The following is a 23243-nucleotide window of genomic DNA, read 5'->3' as shown; positions in this document are numbered from 1 at the left end:
ATCCTTAGTCATGGCTCTATTTATTTTTTATTGTATGTACACTTATGATCATTTGCGAACCCCCACCAATTATCTAGTCATTCCCAATCCCTTGTTCCATTCTTCTGTCCCAGTCCTGGTCTGACACCACATCACACTGAAACCTAGGTACAGATTAGAGATGAGCAAACCGGCCGAGGTTCGGGTTCGTATGATTCGTAAAATTTTCTCTATATTGTAACCAATATTCTAAAACAACAAATGTAAAATAGATGGTGCTCTTGCATAGCTGCATCTCATGTGACAGCTGTGTGACCACTAGATCTGTACTAGAGATGAGCGAACCGGCTGAGGTTTGGGTTCGTATGAACCTGAACTCTCGGCTTCTGATTCCCGCTGTCTGCCTGCTCCGTGGAGAGGGTGGATACAGCCTGAGGACCGCCTGGAAAACTGGGATACAGCCATAGCCATAGGCTGTATCCCAGTTTTCCAGGCGGTCCTCAGGCTGTATCCACCCTCTCCACGGAGCGGGCAGACAGCGGGAATCAGAAGCCGAGAGTTCAGGTTCATACGAACCCGAACCTCAGCCGGTTCGCTCATCTCTAGTACAGATCTAGTGGTCACACAGCTGTCACATGAGATGCAGCTATGCAAGAGCACCATCTATTTTACATTTGTTGTTTTAGAATATTGATTACAATATAGAGAAAATTTTATATGGCATCCTCGGGAAGTGGGTATGGATTAATAGATCAAATGACACCAAAACTTTGCCAAAATTTTGGTGTAAAAAAATGGCGCAGATAAGGCGGCATTTACAAGTTCTGCAATTATCGTCCATGCACCGACAATGTGCTACGGACTGGAATCCGCAAATCATTCATGAGCTAAGTTTATCGTATAGCATGAGCCACTATGAAAAACTTGAAGCATCCTTAGATTGTCTAGTCTAAGTTTACACTGTATAAGTATATATGATCAGTCAAACTACCCCAATGTGTCTTTATATACCGTACAGAATTTCCTGGAACTATTTTTCATGCAAAAGCTTGGCATAGTTTATCTTGGCTTAATGGAAAAGAGGTTAAATTAATTGAAATAGAAAAATATTAAGAAATAGCCTCAAAAGGAAAAAGCTGTTTGTACATTTGTAATTCATCTTTCTTGTCAGATCCCCAATATGCACTACAGACGTGTACAGGCCTAAAGATATGTCACCAGTGTGATGGCTGTCGAATTGTTCGCACAAGTGTTCTGCAGCTTGCAGTTTATTTGTTATTAGTAACAATCAACATGTCTCTGCTATACTTCAAGATGCCATAAATCTCTGGCTATGTGGCACTGTCACGTTAACCATTGACCCCAACCCTGAGCGTGTTGCCGTTAAGACGATGCGGGAAAACATCACTTTTACCAACATTCGTATGTGTGCCATGCATCCTGATCAGCTACAAGGTGGAGCAATATGTGATTTAGGAATCGGATTACTCTGCTAGCAACCTGTCTATAGTAAATCATTCCATATAAAGAAAAATAGTGTTTTTCTTGCATTTATAGACAGTGGTGTACATAGAGTGGGCTTATATTATGGTGGTAGGTTTAGCATGCTGGACAGAAGTTCCCTTCTCCCCATATATCCTTTCAATGACCCTTGGGACATATCTCCATACCTTGAAATAACAACCTATTTTTTTCAGAGTTGGAAGTCCAAAACAGATCCACCCACTCTCCCTGCAAGAGCCCCAGAGCAACCCCCAGAGCTGCCTATTGCCTATCAGAATTTGACTCAAGAAGATAATTTGAATGGATACTTCCAACTCAAAAAGTTATCCCCTCCACCCACAGGGTAGGGAATAACAAGCTAACTTGTGGGGGATTGACAGGTCACCTCCTCTGATCATAAACAGAGGAAAATTGTCTCCCAATTTTTGAAAGCGCTACAGAGAATAAATAGAATGCTGGCTACGCTCCACTCAATGGGGAGAATTTTCTGTTCACGTGATCAGCTTGGTGTATGATATCCTGTAAATAGGCAATAACTTATTGCAGGGGGTAAACCACTGCCCGACTCCCTTCAATATAGAGAACAGCGATCCCAGTTTCCCATCAGAATGCCAAGAGGTGTCAATCTCATGTACCAGCACTCCATTCACTCCCCAGAAACCGCCAAGTACAGTATTTAGCTGTTTCCAGCAGTTTCCACGAAAAATAAAAGGAGTGGTGGACCCTTTGTTGTTAGACCCATGATTAGTTAGTTTATTCCTAGCCTGTGGATAGGGGGTAACTTTATCAGATGGGAAAATCCCTTTAAGGGATTGTATAAAGTTGAAACAATGGTTTGGCATAGCCCAAGGACAGAGCCCCCACCCTCCTTTACCTTTAGGTTTATTCACTTCAATACGATTGAGCTGTACTGCAAGCCGGTGGACAAACACGGACCTTGATAAAGGAAGGTATATTTTCTACTCGTATACAGTTTTACTATAAACAACTTTGAACTTAAATGAATATTGGTACAGATAGGAAAAAGGAGAGCCTCATAGCAAACACTAGAAAACAGGCCCCTCACAGGCCCCACCATGTCCCTTCTAAGATTCATGAGACAATTTCTCATCTGCTTGTGTCCAAATACTGCAGTCCTTTTGATAAGGAGTTGACACATGGGGTGGGTTTTTCCCCCCACTCTGGGACCACTGTGCCCATTCCTTCTAAGGGCCCCTTAGCAGCATGCTTGTCCCTATGGTACCCATAATATGTTTGTAGAATAGACTTCTATACATAATAAGAAGGCGAGTTATCATTAAACGGGTTGGCCACCTTATCGTGTCAATGTCCCACTGCAACCCCATTTACTAGACTCCCTCCTCCATCCATGATTGCCTATAGAGGAGCACAGGAGGATATACCTTATTGTACCTCCTCCACTGCGCCTGAGCTCCTTGCTAGCATGTGTATTCTAATGTTCTCATCCATCGGTAGAGATAATCGAACAGGACCAAGGTTCAGGTTCGTACGAACCCGAACCATCGGCATTTGACTCGAAAGTCAAATGCCGATGGTTCGCGTTCGTACGAACCTGAACCTCAGCTCTGTTTGATCAGCTCTATCCATAGGCAGCCATCTTATGGATGGAAAAGCTGTCCAGATGCACAGGGGGATGGAAGATCAGCAGGATCAGTGTAACAAGTGACTCTATGGCATGATTAGTAGCCATTTACAGAAGATGCCTTAAGGTGGCCAACCCCTTGACATTGTAATCTAGAGTAATTTAGGGTTTAGTTTTAAATTCTCCAATCTGAAGTACAGGGGGAAAAAAGGCAATGATTCAGAAAAACAAAAGAAAACGATTCAACTGAGTAGTTTTCCGTGAGAGATCAAGGTGCAGATTTGGGCCCCTCTTCTCAATATGTTGCTGAGGAGGGATTGTTTCTTTTGTGGTTGCCAAAAACCTGGAATATTTTTCCAATTTACTAAGTGCCTCAAGCCGCAGAGCATCCGATTCCCCATCTGCTGCCTGAGTTTCACTCCCTTACTCTGCCTCTAACTGGTGAAGCTTCTAAAAAAATAAAGAAATTTGTAGTGAATTTCATGGATAGCAGTGGGAAATTCATGGTGGGTCACAGGTCAGTGCAACAAAAGCAGCCAAAATACTGGGATTTGCATATTGCACTCCATGCTGCTCCTAATATCAGCGCGTACAGAGCTAAGGAACTGGGTAAAAGTGTAATAGCAGTCATTTTAGGAGTATAGCTCTACAGTAGTAGGTCGGTGGTTGTGTGGAGAAGAGCAACTCTATTTTGTCTAAACATATCCTGTGAGAGCCAAGTAAAAAAAAAGTAAAGGTGAAATTGAAGAATGCACTTCCTGTTGACACTTAAAAGTGATACTGTAGGCATCTCTCCCCCTCCCCCCACCCAATGCTGGTACTGTCCGTTTGATGTCCTGGTTAGCGTAAAAAATTATCTTCTAATCTGTAGCAGCCGTGTCAATGAGGCGTGGCCTAGGGCACACACACTGTAGGCCACACCCCAATGACTCAGCTGCTGCAGATTAAAAGATATTTTTAGCACTAAACAAGGCACCAGGCGCATTTTTAAAAAGACAGTACCGGGAAGGATTTGCAGTCATCAAACGGTCGGTACCCGGGGTTTGAGGGAATGGGTTGGTGGATACAGTATTACTTTAAAAGAGTATTCTGCTCAACAATAACTTTTGATATGTTGCTGCCCATGGGAATAACAAATCAAAACAGCATATTCTGATCTTTCTGCACGACCCCTGATGTATCCTACGGCATCTTTAGGTCCTGACTGAGGGTGACAGCCCGCTCAGCCAATCACTGACTCAGCCAGGACCCGAAGATGCTGTAGAAGAACACTGGGAAAGGTAATAATACACTGTTTGTTAAAGCGACTTTGTTCCCACAATCTGTCCCCCACAAACCGCTTGTACCTTCAGATAGCTGCTTTTAATCCAAGATCTGTCCTGGGGTCTGTTCGGCAGGTGATGCAGTTATTGTCCTAAAAAACAAATTTTAAACTTGAAGCCCTGTGCCCAACTACCATGGTTTGGAGTATCTGTGCCCTAACTGTGCACCATCCCTCCGTGCCACTGAAACATTTTCTCCTGTCTGAACATTGCACAGGTGCCTTAACGATCCAGCCCATGTGCCGTGCTGACATAGGTGATGAATAGTAGAAAATCTGCCTGGAGCATTCCTAATGATGAGGAGGGTGGGGAGGAGGGACAGAGAGGTTGTGCCAGCCTAATGCATACACAATCTAGGCCACGGACGTTGGGCACAGGGCTGCCAGTTTAAAAGTTGTTTTTTAGGACAATAACTGCATCACCTGCCGAGCGGACCCCAGGACAGATCTTGGATTAAAAGCAGCTATCCGAAGGTACAAGTGGTTTGGGGGGGGGGGTCAGATTGTGGGTTCAGAGTCACTTTAAGTTATCCTCATGGACAGCAACATATCAAAAGGTATTCTTAAGCAGATTACCCCTTTAAGCAAACAACAACACACAATGTCAACATGCCCTTGTCTGTGAATAACAAATAATTTATATGGATAGGTTTACTTTTTACATGAAAAATTACTTCAAGCTTTTGCACTCCGACACTGTTCATATAGCTTCTACTAACCTCTAAGATAGTTACAAAAAACTCTGCCCGGCTGTTTTTGTCATCCAACCACCTCCAGTCATAAAAGGAACCCTGGTTGGCTGGATGTAGGTCCCTTGTTCTTAAATTAGTTTTAGGTCCCAGAGGTGGAACATGCAGACAACTGTGGCCATATATGTTCGAGGTGGGAAAACCTCCGTACCCCCAGTAAATATTCCCATCAGAAAAAGGTAGAGCCTAGAATGTAGCTGCAAGGAGACAAATAAGCAGTGAAATGATTTTCCCCTCCCTGGTTGTCTATTGAAAACCATTCAGTGACTTTTTGTATCCTGCACACCCTATCAGACCCATCCTGTGCTGTGTGCTAGATGTGATTGCACATCTCAATATCCCAGCAATGTAACCCATTCAACATTACATAGAGAAATTAGACAATTTTCCAACACATAAAAAAGAAGAAGAAAAATGAAGCTAAATGATTTTATACAAGATAAGTGCTAAAGGAAATACCGAGACCATGTCCTGAAATAGAACTCCATTTCCTACACGTAGTATAGCTCCAGCGTGAACCTTCCTTAGGGAGCAATCCTTACTTTCAAAAACAAGCCTATATATGTTCTCAGATATCCCAAAATGATCTTGAAGGCAATGATGATGGCCATGAATAACCCCATGAAAGAACACAGAACAGAATAATTAATGCCCCCTCACAGCGCTACGGCCAATGTTCCACCTAAACTGTCATACAGGAGTTAATGCCAGTTGTGTGCTGCACAATAATAATAAGCAACCACCAATCATTGCTCTATGACAGCATAGACCTGTGATCTCTTTACACCTATAGTCAAAAGAAGAACCCGTAGAGCCTCATTCAAGAGTATCAATCTCGATCATTGAGATCAGTGATCTGTTTTTCTTTTTATACCTAGGTCTGTGTAACAAGACAAGGGGGCATCCTTTAGGTCTAGAGGAAAGAAGATTTCACCACCAGCACAGATGCAGATTCTTTACAGTAAGAGCAGTGAGACTATTTTACTATGGGCTCTATAGGCATCTCTTTTTTTTTTAGTACCTTTAATATTATACTATTACCAGAGGCAGACTGGGCCAGTCCTACATCCATACAGAACATTTATTTAATAACATACAGGGCCATAGCAGCTATAAGGTGTAAAAGACCCTAGCGGTAAGTGGTTGCCTATAAAGTCACCTCCAAAAGGTTGGCTTCTGCTAGACTTTGGAGCATCTTAGATGTCAAAGTTTGGGCTCATTTGAGGATCCTTAGCTAGTCAGGCTGGCCAATTGGATTATTGACAACATACATAAAAGTTATTTAATCTTCCTTGTAATTGTAATTCTACATTTCCCCTATAATGGACTCGGCTGATGGAAACATCCCCAAAATCTGTCATGACTCCCATAGCAAATGGGTGGAGTATTGGGTACAGGGTGAAGATTGAGTAAACAGAGTACCTGACAGGCGAGACATATGAGGTTACACCTGGTGTGGCTGGAACCGGTGACCAGTAGTAAAGCTCTCCAAAATGTGAGCAGAACTATCAATTCAGGAACTTTGAAAATCTTTCTGTATAAACGTATACAGAGGCCTATTAAAATTATACATATAGATAGATAGATAGATAGATAGATAGATAGATAGATAGATAGATAGATAGATAGAGAATAATAGAAGGATGGACGGCACTGTGCTGGCTTCAAGTCAGAATAGCTTCAAGCTGGTGGGTGCACGTCCCAACAAAAGTCGAACCCCGACTTCACTGGATAACCAATTTGTAGAGAAGAGGACGGCACTCCGATTATTGGAGTGCCGTCCTCTTCTCTACAAATTGGTTATATATATATACCCCCTACTCTAGTACGTAAGGAAGGTGGGTGCATATTTGTTTGCCAGACCTGTGGTATTAAAGGGGTTGTTTAAAAAAAAAAAAAAAATCTTTCAAATCAACTGGTGCCAGAGATTTGTAACTTACTTCTATTAAAAAACTCTCAAGTCTTCCAGTACTTAATAGCTGCTTTATGTCCTGCAGAAAGTGGTGAACTTTTTCCAGTCTGACACAGTGCTCTCTGCCAACACAGGTCTCTCTGTATGAAATATTGCATTATGTGTTATATTCCTATGTTATATTCCTTATATTATATGTTTTACTATGTCATCACTTGTCTTATGTTACAATCTCCATGCAATTTTTCTTGATTAGATGTACACCATTCTTAATGTACCGAATTAATGCTTGTATAGTTATAACAAAAAAAAACTTTAATAAAATATCTACTGCTCTCCAGACTGGAAAGAACAGTTAATCTGAAAGAAACACATTTTTGGTGAACAAGCCCTTTAATATAGACTTTTGAGGACTTTTTTTTTTTTTAACTTTCTCCCATTTTGTATGCATTTTAGTATTGCTTGATGTGTTGTTTCTTTTTAACAAAGTGTTTATAAGACTGAACATATGTCTGTGATAATAGGATAAGTGATATCTCTTGAAAAGAAGGTGGGGTAGAAGTTGGAACAGAGGCGCTCCAAGCACAAAACTATTTTTGGATATACATATGGAAAGGGGTGCTGATTTTGGAAGAAAAATTTCCCATTACCAAACTGTCTTGCCTGCTGTTCCTACTGCCAGCACTTTTTTTTTAGCTATGAAAAACTACAAATTAAATTGATATGCAAGAAAAAAAAAAAAAAAGGTAAAAAAACTGAAACATTGACGCAAACAAGGAGCAGAGCTACGGGTGTTGAATGTTCTTCTAGATGACAGGCTTAATATTGATTTCCATAGCAATGGAAAACTCCAGAAAAAAAAAAAGAAAAATCAGACGATATGGTGAATTAATTTGTTCTTGGTTTGTGATTCATATTTCAGCCCCTAGCAAAAAACAATATTTTTCTAAGCAAAATGGAGCTCAGCAGTCAGGTCTTAGCGAGCCTTAAAGAGGGGGGATCAACAATGTGACACAGTAAAACCAGGGTCAGTCAGGCAGAATAACAGGTGGTGTCAGCGCTAATGAGGCGGCCATCTTTATTGTGATGTCACTTAGGACAAGAGGACTTATTTTACCCACTGTGAAATCCCAAAGGTGCAACTCATAAAACATACAATTATAAGAGCTACAGACAAAGAGGAAAAAGAAACCATTTAATATTGAGACCCTATAGGAAAAGTGTGACAATAGCAGCAAGGAACATTTTACATTGGCTCAGTCTGCAAATAATATAGAGAATCAGCAACATCACCTGATTTTTATGCATTTGCATTTTTTGTTGTATTTATTGTGTATATGTGATTAGCATTACCAGGCTTCATCACAGCTGTTTTTCTTGTCATAAATGATCTGATGAAGCCTGGTAAGGTATGGGAAAGCCCAGACAGTCAATACAGACAAAATTGGACTTGAAATGATTTAGGCTCCAGTTATGTAGACTAAGAAATGCAACAAAACTGCGACTATTTGAAGACATCCAAAAAGGATTCCAAATGCATCGGTGTGCATGCCATCCCCATATTATACTTTTCCGACTCTCTACTACAGGGCAAATTTTAACATAGGGAATGTCAATGTCTCTTCAAGTTGCTGATCGACAGGGGCCCAAAGATAAAACACAGATAAGTTTTACCTGATAAAATTTTGCTTCCAAAATGCAAAATGTCAAAGTACAAAATTGCAGATTGTGGTCACATCACATAAAAATTGAAGAAAAGGTGATCAAAAAGTCACATATACGCAGGTGTGGTACCAATTAAAAAGTACAGATAATGGTGCAAAAATGAGCCCTCAAATAGTCCAAAAGAAAAAAAAAGTGTTAGATTTCACGCTACGAGTTCGCTCCGGCTGCATCTGAGGCTCCAGATCCCCATAGGTCCCGAGCAGCAAATTAATGCACAGCCCTGCCGCAGACACTAATTGGCTGCATGGGTCTCCAGGCCTCAGATGCAGCCGTAGCATGGAGCAGGTACAGAATCTACTTGGCGGCGCAGGGTTAATGGGGCCAGCTCTTAAGATGACAATCCGGCTGCAAGTATGCAATCACAATGAAAGTGACAGGAGAGGTATCCGCAGCGGATTTCGCTGCAGAACTTGCAGCGTGAAATCCACTGCAGATACGTTACGTGTGAATCTAGCCTAACAAGGATCAGAATAGAGCAATTTTAAGCACAGTAATTTAAAGAAAAAAAGATAGATCGTAAAATAAAACACAAGTTATATAAATTGCCCATTGTTGTAATCAGACTGACTCGAGGAACGTAGATAATATGTCAGTTTTACCACACGGCAAACAGAGTAAGGCTATGTTCACACACAGCCATTATTGCACTTAAAACAGCATTGAAATCAATGCACAATGGCCACAAATAACTGACAGGTCAATTATTTCCACGGCCATAGCAAAAAACAACCATTGTTCAACAGCTATCGTGAAATCGTTGATCGTTTAATAAGACCTGGACCTATATTTATCGTTGCTCGTTCGCATTGAATGAGACGTTGTTCGGTCGTTCGCAGTAGTGACGAACACAATAGCGACGACAAGACAACCGCAAGAACGATCATAAGTAACGATTATCGTTCCATGTAAATGGGTGAACGATTTCAGGTCTTTCGCAATAGCTGCCATTTGGATCATTTATCGTTAACGATTATGCGAACGATAATCGTCCCGTGGAATAGGGCCCTTAGTGGGGACATTTTGCCTGGAAAATTCCTATAAATAATAGAGGTGCCTTATAAAGGGCAATCATTTCCACTGCCTAGTTTGTCTTTATGGATGACATACCCATAGCAGAGAATTGCCACCAAAGGACATAGGGGGGGATTTATCAAACATGGAGTAAAGTGAAACCAGCTCAGTTGCCCCTAGCAACCAGTCAGATTCCACCTTTCATTTTCCAAATAGTCTGTGAGGAATGAAAGGTGGAATCTGATTGGTTGCTAGGGGCAACTGAGCCAGTTTTACTTTACACCATGTTTGATAAATCTCCTCCATTGTGTATATTATCATAGGAACATTAGGCTTATAATTAACTAATCAAAATCCAAAAGATAAATATCCTAAAAAATATTTGATTAGTTCCTCACATTCAAAGTTCTACTATACAATTGTTGTTTAACTAGTTGATCTAGTTGATCATTATCCAAAACTCTTGATTCCATTCCAGAACATTATGATATATGCAAACCAATTACATTTCTGATAATAAGCAAATATGAAAAAACAAAAACAAAAAACAAAAACAAAAAAACAACACACTAACCATCCTCTCTGCAAATGAGATGTTTGAGGTTACTCCCTTCTGCTAAATAGCATGGCTCTAGTCTGCCATCTAGTGGACATATTATATAGCTGCATGTTTTTTTTTTTCTTTGAAGGAAATTCACTAGTATATTCACCTATAGGGCCCTTGCACGCTGAGTAAAAGAGGCTGAATTTACAAGCAGAGTCAGCGCGGCGCATTTTGCTCAATAATTCTGCCTGTCCTATTTCTTCAGTGGGATTTCTCTTGTGCCTCTCCTCTCCGCTCAAAGAATGAACATGAGGCGCCACAAGACCTCTCAGGATGTTCTGTGGTATCAGCAGCAGATCCTATTAGTTTTGTAAGTTCCTCAAACTGTTCCTGAACAATGTTTGCGATCTCTGCTTACAGTCTATGAATGAATACCACACTCTTATATCCAAAAGGCAGAGACTGTACAGACTGAATATTCCTCACAGCTCAAAGTTCACTTCAATAGGGGTATTCCCATCATATAAAGATATTGGGGAGATTTATCAAACATGGTTTAAAGTGAAACTGGCTCAGTTGCCCCTAGCAACCAATCAGATTCCACCTTTTATTCCTCACAGACTCTTTGGAAAATGAAAGGTGGAATCTGATTGGTTGCTAGGGACAACTGAGCGTGTTTCACTTTACACCATGTTTGATAAATCTCCCCCATAGTGTATCAACAGAATGATCAATATCTGCCTAACCCCACTCACATGGACTTGGCTGAGCTATAATACCAGCCATAGTGGACTGGTATCTGGCAAAATTAAAGCAAAGTAGCCCCTTCATTATAAGATTGGGGTAGGATGGCTAAACCTGCGCTGATCACATATCGCTTGCTTCTCCTATGGACAGTTTAACCCCTTAAGGACTGAGCGAATTTTCGTTTTTGCGTTTTCATTTTTTCCTCCTTGTTTTTAAAAGGCCATAGCACTTGCATTTTTCCACCTAGAGACCCACATGAGCCCTTATTTTTTGCGTCATTAATTGTACTTTGCAATGACGGGCTGAATTTTTGCATAAAGTACACTGCGAAACCAGAAAAAAATTCAATGTGTGGTGAAATTGAACAAAAAAACTTTTTTTTTATTTAGGGGTTTTTTGTTTTTACGCCATTCGCCCTGGGGTAAAACTGATTTGTTATGCATGTTCCTCAAGTTGTTACGATTACAACGATATATAACATGTATAACTTTTATTGTATCTGATGGCCTGTAAAAAATTCAAACCATTGTTAACAAATATATGTTCCTTAAATTCGCTCCATTCCCAGGCGTATAGCACTTTTATCCTTGCGCATATATGGCTTTTTGATCACTTTTTATTACATTTTTTCTGGATTTCATGCAACCAAAAATGCTAAATTTTGCCCTTTGGGATTTTTTTGCGCTTACGCTGTTTACCTGCCAGATCGGGAATGTGATTAATTCATAGTTTGGGCGATTACGCACACGGCGATAGCAAACATGTTTATTTATTTAATTTTATTTAAAACATGGGAAAAGGGGGGTGATTCAGACTTTTATTAGGGGAGGGGGCTTTTTTTTTTACCAATAACAACACTTTTTTTTTTTTTTTTTTTTTTACACTTATACTAGAAGCCCCCCTGGGGTTAGGGTTATTCCCCCTGGGGGACTTCTAGTATAAGTATACTGATCTTTCATTGAGCTCTTTGCTGTATAGTTATACAGCAAAGATCAAGGAGATCGGCACTCGGATGCTTTCGGCTGCTGCAGCCGAAAGCATCCAAGTGCCGAGCTGGGATCAGCGCCATTTTGGCGGAGACCCCGGCAGGTGAAGGATGTGTGGATCGACAATGTCCACCCCACTAGACACCAGGGAAGTGCTGGATCCGGCAATCGGATGCAGCTGTCATCTTTGACAGCTGCATCTGATTACTGTATTAGTACCCGCGGCCCCGGGCTACACGCGGCACCAGGGATTGTGGCGGTTAAGAGCGGGGTCGCCGCGCTGCCCCGCTCTGAACACCTCTTGGGGACATATGACATACGGGTATGTCATATGTCCCTAAAAGGTTAAAGGGGTTGTCCAGCGAAAATCTTTTTCTTTCAAATTAACTGATATCAGAAAGTTATATAGATTTGTAATTTACTTCTATTTAAAAATCTCAAGTCTTCCCATACTTATTACCTACTGTATGTCTTATTTTTAGTCTGACATCTCCGGTCCAGACAGGAACTGTGTAGAGCAGGAAAGTTTTTTTATGGGGATTCCCATAAAAAAACCTTTCCTACTCTGTAGAGTTCCTGTCTCGGACAGGGGTGGCAGCAGAGAGCGCTGTGTCAGACGGAAAATAAAACAACAAAGACTTGAGATTTTTTTAATAGAAGTAAATTACAAATCTTTATAACTTTGGACACCAGTTGATTTGAAAGAAAAAGATTTTTGCTGGATAATTTGATAAATATTTTACTACTCCAAGGTCCACACAGACAAGTTACCAGGCTTTACAATTAACCTGACCCTAGTGTACGTAGTGTACGCACAGAGCAAGCTTATCTGGTCAGGTGTCCAGGTATACCAGTAACTTCTACAGAACCAGAAACACAGTAATGTATTAGGTAAGTACTGTATGCCGGAAACAATGGCTAGGTAAGGAAACATAAGGTTTTTTTTCAGTGTTTTATGTTAATCATTAAGTAAATGGTTCATTTCATGTATTGTTTCATTTTACAGTCAACTAATAGTCTGGGTAAAAAGTCACCCAATGATAAATAAAAGCACAAGATAGGTGTAACACTGCTAGCAGGTCACTAACTAGACAATAGAATTGGACTACTTATATAGCAGTAGCTTTTCCTGGGTCCTATAAATGACTCTCAGTACTTAGATGCCCCCAGGACTAATAGTACAAACAGAACATCAAGCACTTGGTCACAAGAAAAGGCTTACATACTCTGTATCAATAAAGAACAATTTCAGCAAAGAAGGGGTTAATCAGTTCACTCTGCTTCAACACATACACAACTGCCCAGGCGGCTGCAAACCTACTGGTGCAGGTAAATGCTGGTACTAGTGCCGGATATCTAAAGCCAGTGAAGAGATTAATTCGAGGGTCAGAGAGAAGCAGTGGCCATCCACTATCCAGCGCCACGTCTAGGCAAGATGGCAGCAAAACACGTGCGGTGCGAGATGTCTGGATGAGGCCTTGGGGAGTTGAATCACTTACTGTTGGGGTTACGTCTGTGCATGCAGGGCCTAGGCCCGTGATGCCAAACCTATGACATAATAGTAATAGCATAATAGCAATAGTCACTGACACGTGGCCGCATACAGAAAAGTATGCGGCTACATGCAAGCTTCAAGACATTCAAGCGGCCTTACAGTGAGGCCTGAACCCACGTATTCCCCACCCCACGTACTGCCCGAACGCAGCTACCGTGACGTCACCTTGCACAATAGCTGTGTAGGCCGGCCACAGCGGTGCCGCGCTCCAGCAACGTCTTGCTCCTGCCTCCAGCGTTGTGTGTTTGTGTGTGTGTGTGTGTGTGTGTGTGTGGAGGGATGGGGTCAGGTTGGGTAGTGTGTGTGTGTGGGGATGGGGGTCAGGTAAGGTAGTGTGGGGGATGGGGGTCGGGTGGGGTAGTGTATGTAGAGGGATGGGGGTCAGGTGGGGTAGTGTGTGGGGATGGGGAGGGATGGGGATCAGGTGGAGTAGTGTATGTAGAGGGATGGGGGTCAGGGGGTAGTGTGTGTGTGTGTGTGTGTGTGTGTGTGTGTGTGTGTGTGTGTGTGTGTGGTTTTTAGGTTACTTCACACAATAATTATTTTTTGGTTTATTAAGTACAGTTATATATTACAATTACGTATTTTTGTTATTTAACCAACAAATAATGCAAAATTGTGGTGTTTTTTCCTCAAAGTGACATACCATTCGAGTTATACTCGTTTTTTTCGCTGAATGCTGACACGCCAAGTTTAAAAGTTCTAGGGGCTGTCTGGGTCAGGTCACTGGTCTAGGCTGTCTGAACATTGGAGAAGGAGGGAGCTTTAGCCGCCAGCACCAGGGACAGGAGATAAGGTCACGCTGCTCGCTTCCACAGGAGGATCTCCACAGTCCTACAGGGTCCCTAATGCGGACAAGCACCACAGGAGAGCTGGAAGGCATCTGATCACCGAGTAGATAAGGTAGCAGTGGATTAAAATGAGAGGGCTTTCTACCCAGTACAGTATAAGGGCCCTATTACATGGGACGATTATCGTGGGAAAAATCGTTATATCGTTCGAATTTAAACGATAATAGTTTGTCTAGTTGCAGGCAACGATCGAAAAATCGTTCATATGTCGTTGATCGTTGATTTAGATCTGAACCTAAAATTATTGTTAATCGTTCGCTAATCGTTCGCTGTAATTCCGCATTTTTTCACTAATCGTTCAGTGTAATAGCACATTGCCCATTGTTTTCCTTAGATCAGAAGGAATAAACGATCGCAATAACAATCGTAATAACGATCGTATCTAACGACCATCGTTCTGTGTAATATGGTGAACGATTTCAGGTTAACAATAGACAATCTCTTTTGCGATCGTTTATCGTTAGTCGTTAAAGTCTTGCTTGTTTACAGAGTTACATTTTTTTTTAATTGTTAACTTGTCTCGTGATACAATCAGAAGATACCGACAGACTAGGAACAAGGACAAGAATCAGAACTATAGGGATACAGATTTAGTCCCTCTCTAGTCGGAGATATACCACCACAAAACACAGGAATTGGTAGTGGGGCTTAGCTACTGCTATAGTTAGGATAGCGAAAGAGAGACTGTGTACCAGGAATCAGAGAGAATGGCTCAACAGGCATAACCACATTGTCCCTGAAAGGTAAATTAAGGCTTTCCTCTCATCCTAAACCATCCATAAAATTCTGGACAAATGTCTCACTCCTGTATGTATACAGTACATGCTGCCTCTTGTAATCTTCCTCTCTCTTCCTTAAGGGAAATCCAGCGAAAATCTTTTTCTTTCAAATCAACTATTGTCAGAAAGTTATATAGATTTGTAATTTACTTCTATTAAAAAAATCTCACATCTTCCCATACTTATCAGCTGCTGTTTGTCCTGCAGGAAATGTTTTATTTTACCAGTCTGACACAGTGCTCTCTGCTGACATCTCTGTCCAGAGCAGGAGAGATTTTCTGTGAGGATTCCAATAGAAAGCTTCTCCTTCTCTAGCAAGACTCTCTTTGCTGGTTTGTGTGTAGTTTACCATCATTCTATATCTGCATCAATGGATTTCTGTTTTCATGTGCTGGGCTTATGCTTAAACACAGAAGCCTATCTGAGCAAGCAGAGCTGCAGTGTAAAGCATGAGAAAGGAACAAGCAAGCAGAGGCTTGACTTCTTTATGAGCTATGGTTGCAGCTTAGATGGTCTGTGTTCTAATAATAAAGCAGAACTAAAAAGGAAGCCAAGGCTGGGCAACACAAATGACAGGTAAGTACCACCCATCTGGTAAGGGCATATATAATAGTATAATCTCATCTAGAATCCCACTTTAAATTTAAGTTTAATATCAGGTTTTACTGCTGTTAGGCAAAATCTCCCGAACGGCCCATAAAAGCCTGCATGGGAACCAGCCTTTACCAGTTAGCCCAGGTAGGTTTTATCATATCAGACTACTTGGCAGTGGTCAACACTTATTTCTCCACTAAAGGTATTTACAGCAGGAATATTGGCAGAAAATCCGTTCGATGACATTACCGAGCCTGGGATTGCAAAGTCCGGCTCATTAGACTGAGCCAGAAAACTTCCCGTTTCACCCACTGAGAAAGGTATTGCTTCAGCACATTCCTCCCCAGTGCTGTGTAAACGTGCAGCTTGTTAGGAATGACCATGCCGTTTTATAGAAGAAAACACCATTTCAATAGGAAGAGGAATTATTTTCTGCAGATTTCCTTTGTAATATATTAAGGAAAAGATTGAAGCAAAAAAAATAACAAAGGAGATGTTAATAGAAAAGTAGATGAAAACCAGGAGGAGAACTCAAATGAAATACATTCACCTGAAATGACCTTACAGTAATAATATAGAGAAAAGCAATAGCCCATAGAAGGCTAGCGGCATGTGGAGGGTTAACAAGGCTGCATTCACCCTCACATATAGGGACTGGGGTTTATTATTCATCAATGCATTAGAGGCACCATAACATTTTTTTAAAATAAATAAATAAATAGGGGTTGTGAACATTAAACATGCGGCCACTAGGTGTCTCCCTTTTGCTCAAACTGCAGTCCATGCTACCTCCAGCAGATATTTGGTCTTTAAAAAAAAACAAACACACAACACGGGACTTGACCTGTGCAGTTTACAGACTTTGCGCGCTTACAAAAATGGGATGAGTAATGCTGCGTTTACACGAAACGATAATTGGCCCGATTGTGCGATTAACGATGTCGGAGTAACGATTTTTTTTTCATAACGATCAGCGTTTAGACGGTACGATATATGGTACAGAAAATTCGTTTTGCAATCGCTTAAGCCTATCTCACACATTGGTTAAATCGGCGAACGACTGTTCACACGGAACGATCTGCGAATTTTTTGCGAACGATCAACGACGATTTGAGAACATGTTCAAAGATCAAAATGAACGATTTCTCGCTCGTCGTTTGATCGTTCGCTGTGTTTACACGTACAATTATCGTTCAAATTCGATCGTTATCACGCAAATTCGCACGATAATCGTTACGTGTAAACGCAGCATAAGTGGTGTGTGCCAGTGTCAGCTGTATACCATTTAAGCGATTGTCCTTCTGGCATGGTGACTGCCTGGTTTGACAGTGAAATGCGTACAGCTTGGGATAAGTGTGCGTGTGTGGCATTTGTGCTAGTGTTTGCTAGTGTACGCATTTCACTGTCAAACCAGGCAGTCACCATGCCAGAAGGACAATCGCTTAAAGCGACTTTGTACCCACAATCTGTCCCCCCCCCCCAAACCACTTGTACCTTCGGATAGCTGCTTTTAATCCAAGATCTGTCCTGGGGTCCATTCGGCAGGTGATGCAGTTATTGTCCTAAAAAACAACTTTTAATCCTGCAGCTCTGTGTCTAACGGCCGGGGCTTACATTTGTATATGTATTAGGCTGGCACCACCTCTCTCTCCCCACTCTCCTCATCATTAGGAATGCTCCAGGCAGATTGCTTCCTATTCCCCACCTGTGTGTATAGTGAACATGGGCTGGATCGCTAATACACCTGTGCAAAGCTCAAACAGCAGTAAATGTTCCTGGATCATTCCTAATGCTGAGGAGTAAGGACGGAGAGGGTGTGCCAGCCTTATGCATAGACAAATGTAAGACCCGGCCGTTAGACACAGCGCAGCAGGATTAAAAGTTGTTTTTATGACAATAACTGCATCACCTGCCGAACGGACCGCAGGACAGATCTTTGATTAAAAGCAGCTATCCGAAGGTACAAGTGGTTTGGGGGGGACAGATTGTGGGTACAGAGTCGCTTTAAAGCTGTGAGTGACTGCTTGCTAGGTGATTGTCCTTCTGGCATGGCTAGTTTGTCAGTGTCAGGTGTGCATGAATGATCTTGTTCGACAGAGTTTCTGTGTGTTTCTATTTTATTACAGTAATGAGAGCACATTTTACTTTTATACAGCAGAAATATAATACAAAATCTAATTTATATAAATAAGCAACAACAGCTGTAGTGTAGTAGTAAGGGAACACAAGAAAATGCACAACTATATACACCATATACTATAATAACTAAAATTACGAATGCCTGCTATTAGCTTAGTATACATGGGGGTCCCCAATGCTAAAAATAACAGAAATAATATGCAAACCAATATAATCCCTAAATATTTACAAATAATATATACAAAACAATCAAAATTACTAATATATATATATATATATATATATATATATATATATATATATATATATATATATATACACACACTCACGGGCCACTTTATTAGGTACACCTGTCCAACTGCACGTTGCCACTTAATTTCTAATCAGCCAATCACATGGCGGCAACTCAGTGCATTTAGACATGTAGACATGGTCAAGACAATCTCCTGCAGTTCAAACCGAGCATCAGTATGGGGAAGAAAGGTGATTTGAGTGCCTTTGAACGTGGCATGGTTGTTGGTGCCAGAAGGGCTGGTCTGAGTATTTCAGAAACTGCTGATCTACTGGCGTTTTCACGCACAACCATCTCTAGGGTTTACAAAGAATGGTACGAAAAAGAAAAAACATCCAGTGAGCGGCAGTTCTGTGGGCGGAAATGCCTTGTTGATGCCAGAGGTCAGAGGAGAATGGGCAGACTGGTTCGAGCTGATAGAAAGGCAACAGTGACTCAAATAGCCAACCGTTACAACCAAGGTAGGCAGAAGAGCATCTCTGAACGCACAGTACCTCCAACTTTGAGGCAGATGGGCTACAGCAGCAGAAGACCACACCGGGTGCCACTTCTTTTAGCTAAGAACAGGAAACTGAGGCTACAATTTGCACAAGCTCATCGAAATTGGACATTAGAAGAGTGGAAAAACGTTGCCTGGTCTGATGAGTCTCGATTTCTGCTGTGACATTCGGATGGTAGGGTCAGAATTTGGCGCCAACAACATGAAAGCATGGATCCATCCTGCCTTGTATCAACGGTTCAGGCTGGTGGTGGTGGTTTCATGGTGTGGGGAATACTTTCTTGGCACTCTTTGGGCCCCTTGGTACCAATTGAGCATCGTTGCAACGCCACAGCCTACCTGAGTATTGTTGCTGACCATGTCCATCCCTTTATGACCACAATGTACCCAACATCTGATGGCTACTTTCAGCAGGATAATGCGCCATGTCATAAAGCTAGAATCATCTCAGACTGGTTTCTTGAACATGACAATGAGTTCACTGTACTCAAATGGCCTCCACAGTCACCAGATCTCAATCCAATAGAGCATCTTTGGGATGTGGTGGAACGGGAGATTCGCATCATGGATGTGCAGCCGACAACTCTGCGGCAACTGTGTGATGCCATCATGTCAATATGGACCAAAATCTCTGAGGAATGCTTCCAGCACCTTGTTGTATCTATGCCACGAAGAATTCAGGCAGTTCTGAAGGCAAAAGGGGGTCCAACCCGTTACTAGCATGGTGTACCTAATAAAGTGGCCGGTGAGTGTATATATAAACACACACTAGTAATAAATACAAAACGATATAGCAATCATACTCAATAACCCATAGTGAGACCTTTCAGCCCCACACAAAACCTGAAAGCCTCCTCCTGGACACTGAGCACAGCACTAAAGATACTGTGCCCTGGAATAGAGCAATGCTGAGCCCCCAAAAGGAGCTGGCATGCAAACTTTACCAGCCGATCAAAGAGCACTTTTGCCAGAATCTTTCTATCTGCATTGAGGAGCATTAAGGGAGACTAATTCTCAATGCGAGAGGATGATTAAGGCTGACCTCCTCATTGGCTTCAAAAGAGTGCCCGAGGAAAGACAGTCATTAAATACTACAGTCAAGAGGGGAACCAAAAAGTGTCCTTAAAGGTCTTCTAGAGCTCAAATGTTAATCTATCTGGACCGTGTGAATTCTTGAGGGCAATTAATAGTCACCCTGACTTTCTAGTCTTGGATCATCTCTGTCAAAACATTAAGAGAGGGGTCTACTCCTGGTTCAAGGATTGTCTCTAGGCCCGCTCAAAAACCAAAGATACGTGTCTATCATACTGCCACTTCATTAACAAGGCTTTTACTCTAGAGATATTATCACGGCTACCTCCGGTTGAGATAAGATGTTGGAGGTTCTTCCTCAGGCCCTAATACAGGCGGTACTGGTCCAGACTCCTGAGGCTTACACCACCACACAAGGCCCATTTATGCTCCTTGGGGTTGGTGTATGGGGTCGCCACACCTGTCACAGAGCTTCGGCTGACCCTGATAGAAGATCTGGATACAATGTCTTCCACGGAAGGGAGAAGATGGAATATAGGGAACTGTATTTCCTGAACATTGGGGCTTCTGACCAGATACCAAACTCATCCCTCTTTTTCTGTGCAATATCTATGACTTCACTGTAGCGTCCTAACGCCATCATGATCCACACAAGAGAGTGACTTGTTATAGGTCAGAATGGTCACTCTCTTGATGTTGTTTGGCAAGACAATGCCTGCACAGCTAAGTCCCATCAGCATTATGGCGCCATACAACCTTTGAGCATGTATAGGGCTTTACTATATTGACAGAAAAAGAAAATCATTTAACACTACATCAAATGATAGAAATGTTGGAATCCTGCAAAGTTCGCCATGCAGCTATGATCAGACCCTAGGATAGAAACTGGTGTAAACTGCCAACAACAACCAATCACAGCTCAGGGTTCATTTTAATAGGTGGTGTGATTGATTGCCATTGGTTATACCGTGACTCTCAGAGGCTAATTATGGATAGTGCATCATTGTACTGAGGGATAGCAGGATGGTCCTTTCGATAAACTGTCCACCATGTAGGCTTTTCTGACCAAGCTGTTAGGTGGTATTAGCAGCACCGGTTATGTGAGGAGACACACAGAGAACAGGCTCAGTCACACTACTGATACAGAGGATTGTTTGATCCTCCAGCAAGCACAAGCAGCTTCCACAGTTTCCTTGTCCATCATCCAGACAAAGGTGGCCCTTCATTACACCCCTGTCTCAGTGTCACAGCATTGCCTTAAAGCGAATGTACCATCAGGTACATTCACTTTAAGTGTAGCATATCAATAGGACGGCGCTGGCGTAGGGAAGCCACTGCCGTGGTCCTTTATTTAAACTGTGGCTTGGTTTTCCGCGCATTGTGCCAGTCTATTACCGGGCATCAGCTGGGGCTGAAGCACTGGAGGCAGGCCGGCCTGCCCCCAGTGGGAGGAAACCCCCGCCCCTCTGTGACTTGGTTCTATTAAGAGTCAGTGGAGCCTGTCACAGAGGGGCAGGGGTTTCTGGCAATTGGAGGCGAGCCAGCCCACCTCCATTACTTTAACCCTGGCAGGTGCCCGGTAATAGACGTGGGAACTGAGCTTCGGTTTGAAAAAAGGATTGCGGCACTGGCGCTGTTCTATTAATATGCTACACTTAAAGTGAATGTACCTGATGGTACATTTGCTTTAATGACAGTCAGGTTTCAGTATTGAGGCCTCATAGTGAGCACTTTAGTCCTGCCTTTGGTGTACAACGACACACTGCCCCCTGCTGGTGTGATGATGTTGGGTACCATCACATATGATAGCTGGTCACTCCCTAAGAGTGATACAAGGGACAATAATGGCTCAGTGATATGTAGAGGACATCCAGCAGCCACATACAGTGTATGTTGTCTCTGGGCTTATATCTGGCATTGCTCAGCAGGATTTATCAGGAATGTCTCCGCCAGATACCAACACTTCCACGCCTGGTCACCAGATTGAGCCACCTGGATTTATGGGACCCACTGGAATACCAGCTTTGGCAATTTACAGGTGTGCAGGATCTACAGGCCCAACTGCAACACCTCGAAGGGCCTATGGCTATACAAATAAATTCACCGCTATACAAATAAATGGCTTCTCCCCAGGGACCTGCAGGGCCTGTGTTTGGCTTCAGTGCATAGCACCACTATTAGATACGTCACAATAAGACACTTACCTGCAGATCCTCCAGCCAGGACTTGTTGGGAAGCTTCAGTCCAAAAGCTGACACGTGGAGAGGCAGCCATGACTGCTAGAACTAAATGCTACAGACTGTAGTAAAGTTGTCCAGATGCGTCTGATAGAGAGAACACACAATGTTAGTGACAGGATCATATAATCTGCCAAAATATGAGCAATTTCATGCAATGTAAGATTTTCTGTATTCTATAGTGTAGTAACACCGAACTACTATCTAATGACATTCCTCTTCACCAGGTACCTAGACTATCCAGTCCATGTTACAGCAGTTAGATTGGTATCTCCTAATCCACTCATACATCACAATGTCAGGCAGCCTGCTGCAGCCATGACCCTCTATAACACCCCTATACGGCTGCAATGCTAAAACCACACAGCAAATAGCTGTGCCTATAGCTGTATGCTGATGTGGTTTTTACTCGATCATTCTTGGCGTACCACATAGCTCCATACATTTTGTAACGTCTGTAGTGGATATTACAGCTTACCACAGTTCAGTCCTATTTAGGTGGATAGGACTAAAGTAAGCCTAGTGCCAGACACAGCTGCAGCTAGTAATGAAGAGGCCGCAACAGGGCAGCTCCCTCCATCAGCTTGACCCCCACCAATCTAGGGCTATGTTCACACTTGCTATATATGCGGTGTATTTTCTGCAGTGCATATTATGGTGCAGAGTTTTATGCTGGGAAGTCAATGATAAAATCTGCATTATTTATATTATGTGTGAACATACACTAAGAATAAACCATCAATGATGAAGTACTGGGTATGCTACAGATTTCCTATGGATTTTCGAAATTAAAGGGGTTATCCAGAATTAGGGTATGTTCACACTGAGGAATACGCGCGGATCACCCGCCGCTTGCATTTCGGCCCGTGCCATAGACTCCATTGTCCGGCCAAAGAATGAATCCACCTGACCATAGATTGGAGTGTACGGAACAGGCGGAAATGCACACGGCCGTGAGCGGTGGGGACGAGCTGCGGAATGTGCGGCGGGTGATCCACCCGGATTCCTCAGTGTTAACATACCCTTAGAAAAAAAGAAAACTCTACTTTCTTGCAAAAACAGTACCACCCCCGTCCTCAGGTTGTTTGTGGTATTACAATTCGGCTTCATTCACTTTAGTGGAACTGAGCTGCCAAACTTCGCCCAAGCTGAGGACAGAAGTAGCACGGGCTATGGAGGAAAGCA

General features: G+C 42.3%; 1 protein-coding gene across 3 annotated transcripts in view; it reads right to left on the bottom strand.

Moving 5' to 3' along the window:
* SLC25A21 (solute carrier family 25 member 21) overlaps window positions 1–23243 on the bottom strand; it is a 208291-nt gene that overhangs the window by 170854 nt on the left and 14194 nt on the right. For all 3 annotated transcript variants that reach the window (XM_069951324.1, XM_069951323.1, XM_069951322.1), the window contains exon 2: window positions 22026–22145. In XM_069951324.1, the coding sequence (XP_069807425.1) occupies window positions 22026–22095 (70 nt within the window). In that variant the 5' untranslated portion in view covers window positions 22096–22145. The remainder of the gene's footprint in view (window positions 1–22025; window positions 22146–23243) is intronic.

This window comes from Dendropsophus ebraccatus, chromosome 13 (assembly GCF_027789765.1).
Source record: "Dendropsophus ebraccatus isolate aDenEbr1 chromosome 13, aDenEbr1.pat, whole genome shotgun sequence".
Lineage (NCBI taxonomy): Eukaryota > Metazoa > Chordata > Amphibia > Anura > Hylidae > Dendropsophus > Dendropsophus ebraccatus.
The sequence above is the reverse complement of the archived record's forward strand: the minus strand, read 5'-3'. Positions and strand labels throughout refer to the sequence as shown.